The following is a 12,018-nucleotide window of genomic DNA, read 5'->3' as shown; positions in this document are numbered from 1 at the left end:
ATTTGCAAATGAATTCCAATTCAACAGTCTCTCGCTGGAGTCTGGTTTTGAAGTTTTTTTTGTTGTAATATCGCAACTTTCACGTCTGTAATCGCATGACCAGAGAGATTGAAGTGTTCTCCGACTGGTTTATGAATGTTATAACTCTTGACATCTGATTTGTGTCCATTTATTCTTTTACGTAGAGACTGTCCCGTTTGACCAATGTACATGGCAGAGGGGCATTGCTGGCACATGAGGGCATATATCACATTGGTGGATGTGCAGGTGAACGAGCCTCTGATAGTGTGGCTGATGTTATTAGGCCCTGTGATGATGTCCCCTGAATAGATATGTGGGCACAGTTGGCAACGGGCTTTGTTGCAAGGATAGGTTCCTGGGTTAGTGGTTCTGTTGTGTAGTATGTGGTTGCTGGTGAGTATTTGCTTCAGGCTGGGGGGCTGTCTGTAGGCAAGGACAGGCCTGTCTCCCAAGATTTGTGAGAGTGTTGGGTCATCCTTCAGGATAGGTTGTAGATCCTTAATAATGCATTGGAGGGGTTTTAGTTGGGGGCTGAAGGTGACGGCTAGTGGCGTTCTGTTATTTTCTTTGTTAGGCCTGTCCTGTAGTAGGTGACTTCTGGGAACTCTTCTGGCTCTATCAACCTGTTTCTTCACTTCCGCAGGTGGGTATTGTAGTTGTAAGAATGCTTGATAGAGATCTTGTAGGTGTTTGTCTCTGTCTGAGGGGTTGGAGCAAATGCGGTTGTATCGCAGAGCTTGGCTGTAGACAATGGATCGTGTGGTGTGGTCAGGGTGAAAGCTGGAGGCATGTAGGTAGGAACAGCGGTCAGTAGGTTTCTGGTATAGGGTGGTGTTTATGTGACCATCGTTTATTAGCACTGTAGTGTCCAGGAAGTGGATCTCTTGTGTGGACTGGACCAGGCTGAGGTTGATGGTGGGATGGAAATTGTTGAAATCATGGTGGAATTCCTCAAGGGCTTCTTTTCCATGGGTCCAGATGATGAAGATGTCATCAATATAGCGCAAGTAGAGTAGGGGCATTAGGGGACGAGAGCTGAGGAAGCGTTTGTTCTAAGTCAGCCATAAAAATGTTGGCGTACTGTGGGGCCACCCGCGTGGGGGTGGGGGGGGAGAGAAAACCAGGATTTGTGCTGGAAATGGCTCAACTTGATTATCATACACATTGTAAGGAGAGTGATCACTTTAGATAAGCTATTACCAGCAGGAGAGTGGGGTAGGGGGAGGTATTTTTTCATGCTTTGTGTGTATAAAAAGATCTTCTGTACTTTCCACAGTATGCATCCGATGAAGTGAGCTGTAGCTCACGAAAGCTTATGCTCAAATAAATTGGTTAGTCTCTAAGGTGCCACAAGTACTCCTTTTCTTTTTGCAAATTACCTTATGTTAATCCATGTAGTTGATTACATGATGTTTGGGAAACAGAAAGTTACATCAAAAGCCTATTGTTCACCAGCAACTACACACCACACCACAGAAACACTAACCCAGGAACCAATCCCTGTAACAAACCCCGTTGCCTTCTCTGTCCCCATATCTACTCTAGTGACACCATCAGAGGACCCAACCACAGCAGCCACACCATTAGAGGCTCATTCACCTGCATATCTACTAATGGAATATATGCCATCATGTGCCAGCAATGCCCCTCTGCCATGTACATTGGCCAAACCAGACAATCTCTACGTAAAAGGATAAATGGACACAAATCATACATCAGGAATGGTACATCCAAAACCCAGTAGGAGAGCTCTCAATAACAGATTTAAAAGTATCCATTCTTCAACAAAAAAAACTTCAAAAACAGACTTCAACTAGAAACTGCTGAGCTACAATTCGTTTGCAAACATAACACCATCTATTTGTGCTTGAACAGGGATGGGGAGTGGTTGGCTCACTACAAAAGCAATTTTCCCTCTCTTGGTATTGACACTTCCTCATCAGTTATTGGGAGTTGACCACATCCACTTTGACTAAATTGGCCTTCAGCATTGGTTCTCCACTTGTAAGGTAACTCCCTTCTCTTTATGTGCCAATATATATTTATGCCTGTTTCTGTAATTTTCATTCCATGCATCTGAAGAAGTGGATTTTCTACCTATGAAAGCTAATGCACAAATAAATCTGGTAGTCTTTAAGGTGCCACCGGACTCCTCACTGTTTTTGTGGATACAGACTAACATGGCTACCCCTCTGATACTTGTCTATTAAAGTAAAATTCTTTGACTATTACAATTCTCAATACATTGCACCATCCCATAAGCAAACAACGAGGGCTCCACTGCATTAAACTTGTGTCCTCTGCCTGTGCCTAAAATAAATTGTCATTTTAAATACATAAAACATTTTAAGAAATAATGTACTCATAGATTCATAGATACTAAGGTCAGAAGGGACCATTATGATCATCTAGTCTGACCTCCTGCACAATGCAGGCCACAGAATCTCACCCACCCACTCCTGCAAAAAACCTCTCACCTATGTCTGAGCTATTGAAATCCTCAATTCGTGGTTTAAAGACTTCAAGGAGCAGAGAATCCTCCAGCAAATGACCCGTGCCCCATGCTGCAGAGGAAGGCGAAAAACCTCCAGGGCCTCTTCCCATCTGCCCTAGAGGAAAATTCCTTTCCGACCCCAAATATGGCGATCAGCTAAACCCTGAGCATATGGGCAAGATTCACCAGCCAGATACTACAGAAAATTCTTTCCTGGGTAACTCAGATCCCATCCCATCTAACATCCCATCACAGGCCATGAGGCCTATTTACCGTGCACTCAGTACAGAAGAGTGCAGACAAATGGACTTCAGTGTACTATTGTAACTGAAAGCCCTACATTAAGGGACCTGATCCTGGAAACACTTTTATGGAAATGCTCAACTTTACTTATGTACTTCCATGGAAGTCAGTAGTACTACTGCTGCACGTGAAGGTAAGCACCTGTAAGTATTTGCTGAATCCATTTCTTAGTTGACAGTAGCATATTCAGTATTAACTAAGAGGCTTCTTGTCTGTATTTTAATTTGGTTCTTTGCCAAAATTTGTGGTATTGAATACAATAAGATGATAGAAACTTGACTAACTGTTTCAGTGGAATTATGTTTTTGGAGATTATCAGAATTTGCATATTGAGTAGATATTAAGTCTGGTAAACAGATGAGTCTAAGAAGGAAACAGAGGAAATGAGAAGGAAAGAAAAGGTTATGGAAAACTGACGTGTCTTATTTCTTACAAGAAACATTAGATTGTCTGACTTGTGTGCTGTGTTATGGTAAAACTACCATTTGGCAGTGAGTTGTGAGATAGGGAGAAAGTAGAATAGAGAGGAGAAAGAGGTTACCTCTGATATTCAGTGTTTACTTTTAAACCAGCTTATTGCTCCTTACACACCCCCTCTGAGATATCCTATACTTCATGGATCAGCATTTGTTTCAAACTCCCTAACTGTGATAATCTGTTGTCTCAGTGATACAAAAATAGTTATCTTTATAGTTATCAGTTTTTTAAAAACGTGAAGGGGGAAAAGCTTAACAAAGGTAGCACATTCAGTAGCTTAGTACCTGATCCCATTTGCTACTGAGCTTTATTCAATTCAGGTTTCAGAGTAACAGCCGTGTTAGTCTGTATTCGCAAAAATAAAAGGAGTACTTGTGGCACCTTAGAGACTAACCAATTTATTTGAGCATAAGCTTTCGTGAGCTACAGCATCCGATGAAGTGAGCTGTAGCTCACGAAAGCTTAAGCTCAAATAAATTGGTTAGTCTCTAAGGTGCCACAAGTACTCCTTTTCTTTACTCAATTCAGTGGCACTTGAGGGAACTCAGGGGAAATAGTTACTCACAGGTTTGGGTCCTAATTTCACTAGTGTTCAGTAACAGCTTTGGAGGCTATAGGGCAGGGAAAGTATATAATAGGCCCATGTGTGTTTTATATACAATAGCCAGTCAGCTAAATCCACATAAATTGGCACAGTCAATACTCCACAATTATTTTCCTGGATAATATGATGTGTGTACAGAATTATTTTATGAAGTACAATTTATATTTCTAGGATGAGAGACTACACTATGCTTTATCATATCTTAAATATATGGTCACCCCTCCACAAATCAGATGTTGGTCTAAACCTTAAAGATTTCTTCCTCCTCAACTTTTCCAAACCCACCAGAGCCCCTGTAATTTTATAACTGCTGCTGCCCCACCCGCAATGAGGTTCCATTAAGGGGGTTCTCTTATCTAGCTATCTCTGACATGTGACTATTCAAATCTTAAGAGCTACTCTGGGTCAGAGATATCACAAAACATCATCATTTGTCCCTCCCATCCTTGATGCATTGAAAGTCCTGCCAGAACTCATGAGAACTGAAGACACCAGCCAGACCTGCTGAGATGGATTTCTGCAAATGGAGGAGACCTGTTCAAGGCTCAAGGATGCGGGGGCGGGGGGGAGGGCAGAGATTTATCTGACCTTCCAATATATTTTAAATGGTTTAGACTTGGACTTGAAGTTTGCCTGGAAATTCAGGCAGTATTTATTTTATCCAAACTGGCTCACTTAGCCTTAATTTATCTTTCATTTACAGTATTTATTCTTTTAAAAAATGGCACTCCCATCACTGAAGGTATAAGTGCAATGCAAACATTAACATAATCGAACTGGGCCACTTTGTTAAAGAATAACATGGGAGGAAAGGAAAAGTAACCAGAAAAGGGAAAGACAGAGAATTAAGGGAGGCCAAAATGATCACATTCAGTGCAGGCTAATTTTACTGTCTAATAAAGCCCACTAGGATTGACTGCACATGGTAATGTTATCCTGTTACAAATTCACCAGCAAGTGCAGCTACTTCCCTCATGATTCATCTTGTTTTCAGGGCTTACAGTTACTCATTACACAAGGTAGTTTAGGAAGCATCTGAACTGTGACAAAATATCACCCTTCTGAGTATGTATCTTGGAAGTGAGCTTCCAGGCAAACAAATTACCAAAACCTTCCCTGGACAACATTTCAAGCAAAATACTGTCACCAGACCCAAATATTCCTCTTTGTTTTAACTTATCCTTCTACCTTCAAAAACTAAGAGGATATTGTTCAAATGGTCTGGAAATGCGGAGCTTACAGCCATCTCAGATGTCCAGTTCCCACATGGCAGTAAGAGTACAGTGAGTTTTCCTATTTCATTAGGCACCCTCTTCTAGCATGTAGCCCCATGATTCATGACTTAATACAAAACATAGTGATTGTCTAACATTATTGTCTGAATATTTTGATCAGTCAGTAAGGCAAAGGACTTAGCAAGATTCAAAGCGGGATTGAACATTTACATGGATAACAAAACATCCAGAATTATTGTTAATGCTAACAAAGTGAATATTGGAAGGGAGATAAAACCTCATGTTGCAATGCTTAAGCCAATCTCTAAGGATGAGACCTTCATGGGAGCAGATTCTCTCACATCTACTTATTGTGAGGGCTCCTCTGAAGCACTTGGAGTTGGAGACACTCAACCAGGTGAACCACAAGTCTGATCCAATAAGGTATTCCTATGTGCTTATCTGTTGTATGACTGAACAACACTGAATAGTTACTTTAAAAAGTTGGGAGGAGACTGCTTTTTACCTTTAATTCTTCCAGTAACATAGAGGAAGCCGTCCTTGTCTAGTCTTCCTAGGTCTCCAGAATGCAACCACCCATCATCATCAATAGCTTCTTTAGTTTTATCCTCCATATTTAAATAACCCATGAAAACAGTTCTTCCCCAGAAACAAATTTCTCCATTGCCATCTGCATCCTCATTCACCAGTTTCACTTTGCAGCCAGGCACTGCTTTGCCACAGCTACAAGGGAACAAGAAGGAAAAGATTCATAAGGAATGCTAGAAAAGCCAGATAAAATATAGAGCCAACCTTTATAATATCTCATCTCTAAATCCTTGAGAAGGTATAAACAAACACATTCCCATCGTTGTTAGAAAGTTACAGGCCAGAATTTCAGCTGATGTAAAGCAGCAGTGTAAGTGGAGTTCTGCACATTTATACCAGCTGAGGATTTTGCCCTGTGTTGCTACTCAAGTGGACCTTTTGTTTCTTTTGGAGCATTAAAACACTTCTCTGTTTTAAATTTCGTATTTGCACATTATTCCCTCTTAAGTAGGCCAGCCCTTTGGTTTAATAGTTGTGCTCTGCACAGTGTGCAAGAGACCGGGTTTGACTGACACCGTGGGTCAAAGCGTGGTGGAAGCAAGATGCTCAGCTTCTGGCATGAAGACTGTCTTGAGCTGGAACACAGAGCCTTGAAGATGGGGAAGTTAAAGGAAAGAACAAAGAGAACCTACATCTCCCAAGTCTCAGTCCAGCACTGTATCCACTAGACAACACCGCCTCTCAAGTTCAAGTCTCAAGGGACATGAATCTAAATTTTACAGCAAAGCAACCTGAAAATACAGTAGCAGCTTTTCATACATTAAAAATAGAGCATTTTATTGAATTAAATATATATATATATATATCAAATATATATATTTGATATTCAATTCATTCTGTCTTTTCCCAATTTTCTGTTTTCAATTTGTTGCAGATTTTTGTAGTAAAAATGCATAAATATGTGGTAGAAATTGACATGGGTGAAAGTAGAAGTTTTAGCAGCTGGGTCCAGTGCAATAAGGGCTTTTGCCACCTAAGTAGATGCGGGAGCCAACTTGGGACAGTGGGATAGAGCACAGTCAAAGTGAAGACAAAGATAAAGACTTGGCAAATTCACAGAATAATGTGAAATTCTGTATCACGACTTAATTACCCAGAAACTGCCATAAAAACAAGAAGGTGAAAGAGGGAGTGGGAAAGAAAAACAGTGGGAACAGGAGACATCATGGGCATTCTCACGTTGGCAGGATTGTTTGGTTCCTGCATGTAAAAGGTTCTGTAAAATTACCTGTGACGTCTGTAAACATATGGCCCAGACATGCAGTGCGGGCCTGTAGTCTCGCTCATCCCATATGCCTGGTACAAGGGGATGTTCAGACTCAAGAAGAAATCCAGAGTTTCTGTAGTGACAGGAGCAGCACCAGAGAAATGCTTCTGACAGTGGGAAAATCCCAGAGCACTGCGGATTTTTGCATGTACTAAGTAGTCTGCTAATCTTGTTCGAAAGGGCTTTAAATCACTGCTGAGTGGAAAAAACACAGAGAAAGACAGGGGAATTCAGAGGAAATGTAAATAATTTCCAAAACAAACCAACTTTGTGTTTCAATTACACATTCATCATTCGGGTTTGGATGTCTAGGCACATTATTTCCCATTTGTATCATTTACAGAATGTCCTTCCCTGAATAAAGAAAAGGAGTACTTGTGGCACCTTAGAGACTAACCAATTTATTTGAGCATAAGCTTTCGTGAGCTACAGCTCACTTCATCGGATATCCGATGAAGTGAGCTGTAGCTCACGAAAGCTTATGCTCAAATAAATTGGTTAGTCTCTAAGGTGCCACAAGTACTCCTTTTCTTTTTGCAAATACAGGCTGTTACTCTGAAACCTTCCCTGAATACTAACTCCAAATACCAGGGATGCCCCAGTTTTGCAGGCTCATGAAGGATTGGTGAAATGCATTGTGGAGATCACTATTTTCACTATTCCTTGATTCTTTATCACTTAAATATGAGCTAGTTCCACCAAAATCTACAATCATTATGATAACAAGAGCCTCATTGTCTGGGCAATTTGATAAACCTATCTGGGAAACTGAAAAGTCATACAAGTAAATCAGTACAGACATGCAATGTTTTTTGGAATCTCTATGGGTATGTGTACACAGCAAAGAAAAACCCACGGCTGGCCCATGACAGCCAACTTGGCCTTGTGGGGCTCGGGCTGAGAGGCTGTTTCATTGCTGTGTAGACTTCCAGGCTCCGGCTGGAGCCTGAGCTCTGGGACCTTCCCACCCCATAGTGTCTTAGAGCCTAGGCCCTAGCCTGAGCTCCGAAGTCTACACAGCAATGAAACAGTCCCACAGCTGAGCCCCATGAGCCTGAGTTGGCTGGCCTGGGCCAGCTGCGAATTTTTCTTTATTGTGTAGACATACGCTATAGGATCTTCTCCCCTGCTGTACATAAATTCATAGTCAAGTGCTATCATGCCACAGGCCTCTATAAAACTGTTTCTTTTTGGTGAGGGAATGGAGTGATTAATCCTGAGGGCGCTGTAGATAACATAAGAACCTAGGAACAGCCATATTGGGTCAGACTTAAGCCAAAAGATGACTTTGACTCCTTCAGGGAACTGATGGGCAGGATCCCCTGGGAGGCTAATATGAGGGGGAAAGGAGTCTAGGAGAGCTGGCTGTATTTTAAAGAAGCCTTATTGAGAGCGCAAGAACAAACTATCCCGATGTGCAGAAAGAATAGTAAATATAGCAGGCGACCAGCTTGGCTTAACAGAGAAATCTTCGGTGAGCTAAAACACAAAAAGGAAGCTTACAAGAAGTGGAAACTTGAACAGATCACTAGGGAGGAGTATAAAAATATTGCTCGAGCATGCAGGGGTATAATCAGGAAGGCCAAACCACAATTGGAGTTGCAGCTAGCAAGGGATGTGAAGCATAACAAGAAGGGTTTCTACAGGTGAGTTAGCAACAAGAAGAAGGTCAGGGAAAGTGTGGGACCCTTACTGAATGGGGGAAGCAAACTAGTGACAGATGATGTGGAAAAAGCTGAAGTACTCAATGCTTTTTTTGCCTCAGTCTTCACAGACAAGGTCAGCTCCCAGACTGCTGAACTGGGCAGCACAGTATGGGGAGGAGGTGAGCAGCCCTCAGTGGTGAAAGAACAGGTTAAGGACTATTTAGAAAAGCTGAACATGCACAAGTCCATGGGGCCAGATCTAATGCATCTGAGGGAGTTGGCTGATGCGATTGCAGAGCCATTGGCTATTATCTTGTCATGCCTCACCAACCTCAGGGGCAGCTTTACCAATTTTGCCGCCCCAAGCAGTTGCCACCAAATTGCCACCGCCCCCAGGAAAGCAGCGGAGCTGCCGCACAAAAGCCGCCGCGGGAAACGGACTGCTGCCCCATTCTCATTGCCGCCCCAAGCGCCGGTTTGGAAAGCTGGTGCCTGGTGCCTGGAGCTGGCCCTGCCAACCTGACTGCCTTCTATGACGAGATAACTGGCTCTGTGGATATGGGGAAAGTGATGGATGTGACATATCTTGACTTTAGCAAAGCTTTTGATACGGTCTCCCACAATATTCTTGCCAACAAGTTAAAAAAGTACGGATTAGATGAACGGACTATAAGGTGGATAGAAAGCTGGCTAGATCATCAGGCTCAGTGGGTGGTGATCAATGGCTCGATGTCTAGTTGGCAACTGGTATCAAGCGGAGTGCCCCAGTGGTCCCGGGGCCGGTTTTGTTTAACATCTTCATTAATGATCTAGATGATGGGATGGAGTGCACCCTCAGCAAGTTTGTGGATGACTAAGCTGGGGGGGAGAGGTAGATACGCTGGAGGGTAGGCCAAAAGAAATCTGATGAGGTTCAACAAGGACAAGTGCAGAGTCCTGCACTTAGGACGGAAGAATCCTATGCAGTGCTACAGAGTGGAGACCGACTGGCTAAGCAGCAGAAAAGGACTTGGGGATTACAGTAGACAACACTGTGCCCTTGTTGCCAAGAAGGCTAATGGCATATTGGGCTGCATTAGTAGGAGCATTGCCAGCAGATCAAGGGAAGTGATTATTCCTGTCTATTCAACACTGGTGAGGCCACATCTGGTATATTGCATCCAGTTTTGGACCTCCCACTACAGAAAGGATATGGACAAATTGGAGAGAGTCCAGCGGAAGGCAACGAAAATGATTAGGGGGCTGGGGCACATGACTTATGAGGAGAGGCTGAGGGAACTGGGCTTAGTTAGTCTGCAGAAGAGAAGAGTGAGGAGGGATTTGATAGCAACCTTCAACTACCTGAAAGGGGTTCCAAGAGGATGGAGCTTGGCTTTTCTCAGTGGTGGCAGATGACAAAACAAGGAACAATGGTCTCAAGTTGCAGTGGGGGAGGTCTAGGTTGGATATTAGGAAAAACTATTTCACTAGGAGGGTGGTGAAGCACTGGAATGGGTTACCGAGGGAGGTGGTGGAATCTCCATCCTTAGAGGTTTTTAAGGCTCGGCTTGCCAAAGCCCTGGCTAGAATAATTTAGTTGGGGTTGGTCCTGCTTTGAGCAGGGGCTTGGGCTAGATGACCTCCTGAGCTCTCTTCCAACCCTAATCTGCTATGATTCCACCAAGCCCGGTATCCTGTCTTCCAGAGGCAATGAACAGAACAGGCAATCATCAAGTGATTCATCGCTTGTCATCCACTCCCAGCTTCTGGCAAACAAACGCTAGGGACACCCAGAGCATAGTGTTGCATCCCTGACCATTTTGGCCAATGACCATTGATGGACTTATCCTCCATGAACTTATCTAATTTTTTTTTAATTGCATTATAGTTTTGGCCTTCACAACATCACCTGGCAATGAGTTTAATGACCTTGGGAAATCAGATAAAAATGCATTGATACACTTGGAATGGATGCCAAAGCCTGCAACAAAGGTGGAGAAAATCTCCAGTGGAAAACTATAGTAAAGCCCAGGGCAGAAATCCATCTATCTTTAAAAATCCAGTCAAAACTAGATACCCCAGCAGAACCCGAGATCAGTTTTACGAGATGCTGCTGAACATCTCTTCCCCCCACTGATTTCTACCAAAATATAAAACTACAGTGCTGAATGCCAATTACCAGGTAAAATATCTGTGCTAGTGAGAACAGAAAGGCAATCCCCATGAAGTCAGTGGGGCTACTTGGGGATAATTGAGGGCAGATAGGATTCTTTGGGCATAGCTAAAGTAGTATTTGTTACTAAGTGTACCTTCCTGAGCAGCTTAGGTTCCTCTCTAAGCTAATGGACATGGCCCATGATAACACTTTCTTTTTCATAAATCCCGACTGAGCAGACGTGTCCTTTAATTTCTCCATGATTTTCTCCCATACTCGTGGAACTCCCATATGAGATGTTGGCTGTGCTTCTTTCAGTGTATTGACCAAGCTGCCCTGTTAAAATAAGAGAATATATTGCGAAAGTCAGGATTGGTGTTATGGAGGGTTTTTTCTTCCTAATGAACTACGTCTTGCAGCACTTATATGTATAATATCATTGAAGTCAGAGCCTATTATTTCAGCTAGATCTCCAGGTGAACTAGAACAGTGCTTGACACAACTGTGTATGTGCTGGGGGAGCGCACAGGTGGCTTTACTCCTCCTTTCTGTCCCCCCTGATCCTGCCTACCTGGAACATTGCTTACACTCCCTCCTGTGCCAGGGGAATCCTCAAGCTGCTGCCTTAAAAAGAGCTTGGGTTCTGGCTATATTATTTTTTCATTTTATAATGTAATGAACTAACTTTGTGTACAGAGAGGGTAAGAGATCCACTATTGCTATCAGTTAGAGGAGCTCTTTAGCTAAAGTGATAGAGGCCTGTGGTTTTGGAGCTGACGGAACACAGTTCTAGGCATGGCTCTGGGTTAGGGTAAAATGGGGCCTTAGGTCACTGGAGTATTGGCTCTACATCTCCCATTCAATTCACTTTTCCAGAATGGTTACACAAAACTTGCAATTATCGCCTGCATCTCCTTAAAACCAAATGCTCTACTTAGTGCTTCTGCTGGTGAAAAAATTACCTTAAATGTATATGTAAAGTACTACAGGTACCTTTAAAGCATCTGGCTCAGCGAAGTAAACTTGCTCTCCCCACTTGATTCCAGTCCAGAGGTCATATATCTGAGCAGCTATGTGGCTGAGCGGGAGGTAACTGACTATAATCTCCTGTTGGATTTCTGCTGGTTGCATATCCCCAGCTCTGCTGGCGTGTGCTGCTGTCCAGGTTATCTGTTCACATAAATAACAAGATGTTAATAGAAAAGGAGTACTTATGGCACCTTAGAGACTAACAAATTTATCTGAGCAT

The 12,018-nt window shown here is 42.8% G+C and overlaps 1 protein-coding gene across 3 annotated transcripts in view; it reads right to left on the bottom strand.

The window, feature by feature from the left end:
- The window catches only part of ACSBG1 (acyl-CoA synthetase bubblegum family member 1), a 68,938-nt gene that overhangs the window by 10,146 nt on the left and 46,774 nt on the right, over positions 1 to 12,018 (bottom strand). For 2 of the 3 annotated variants that reach the window (XM_073303550.1, XM_073303552.1), the window contains exons 8-11: positions 11,763 to 11,939; positions 10,924 to 11,105; positions 6,951 to 7,184; positions 5,640 to 5,857 (exon numbers count right to left, since the gene is read on the bottom strand). In XM_073303550.1, coding sequence (XP_073159651.1) covers positions 5,640 to 5,857; positions 6,951 to 7,184; positions 10,924 to 11,105; positions 11,763 to 11,939 — 811 coding nt within the window. The remainder of the gene's footprint in view (positions 1 to 5,639; positions 5,858 to 6,950; positions 7,185 to 10,923; positions 11,106 to 11,762; positions 11,940 to 12,018) is intronic. The other variant, XM_073303551.1, reaches the window with a different exon arrangement.

Source organism: Lepidochelys kempii, chromosome 10 (genome assembly GCF_965140265.1).
Source record: "Lepidochelys kempii isolate rLepKem1 chromosome 10, rLepKem1.hap2, whole genome shotgun sequence".
Taxonomy (NCBI): domain Eukaryota; kingdom Metazoa; phylum Chordata; order Testudines; family Cheloniidae; genus Lepidochelys; species Lepidochelys kempii.
The sequence above is the reverse complement of the archived record's forward strand: the minus strand, read 5'-3'. Positions and strand labels throughout refer to the sequence as shown.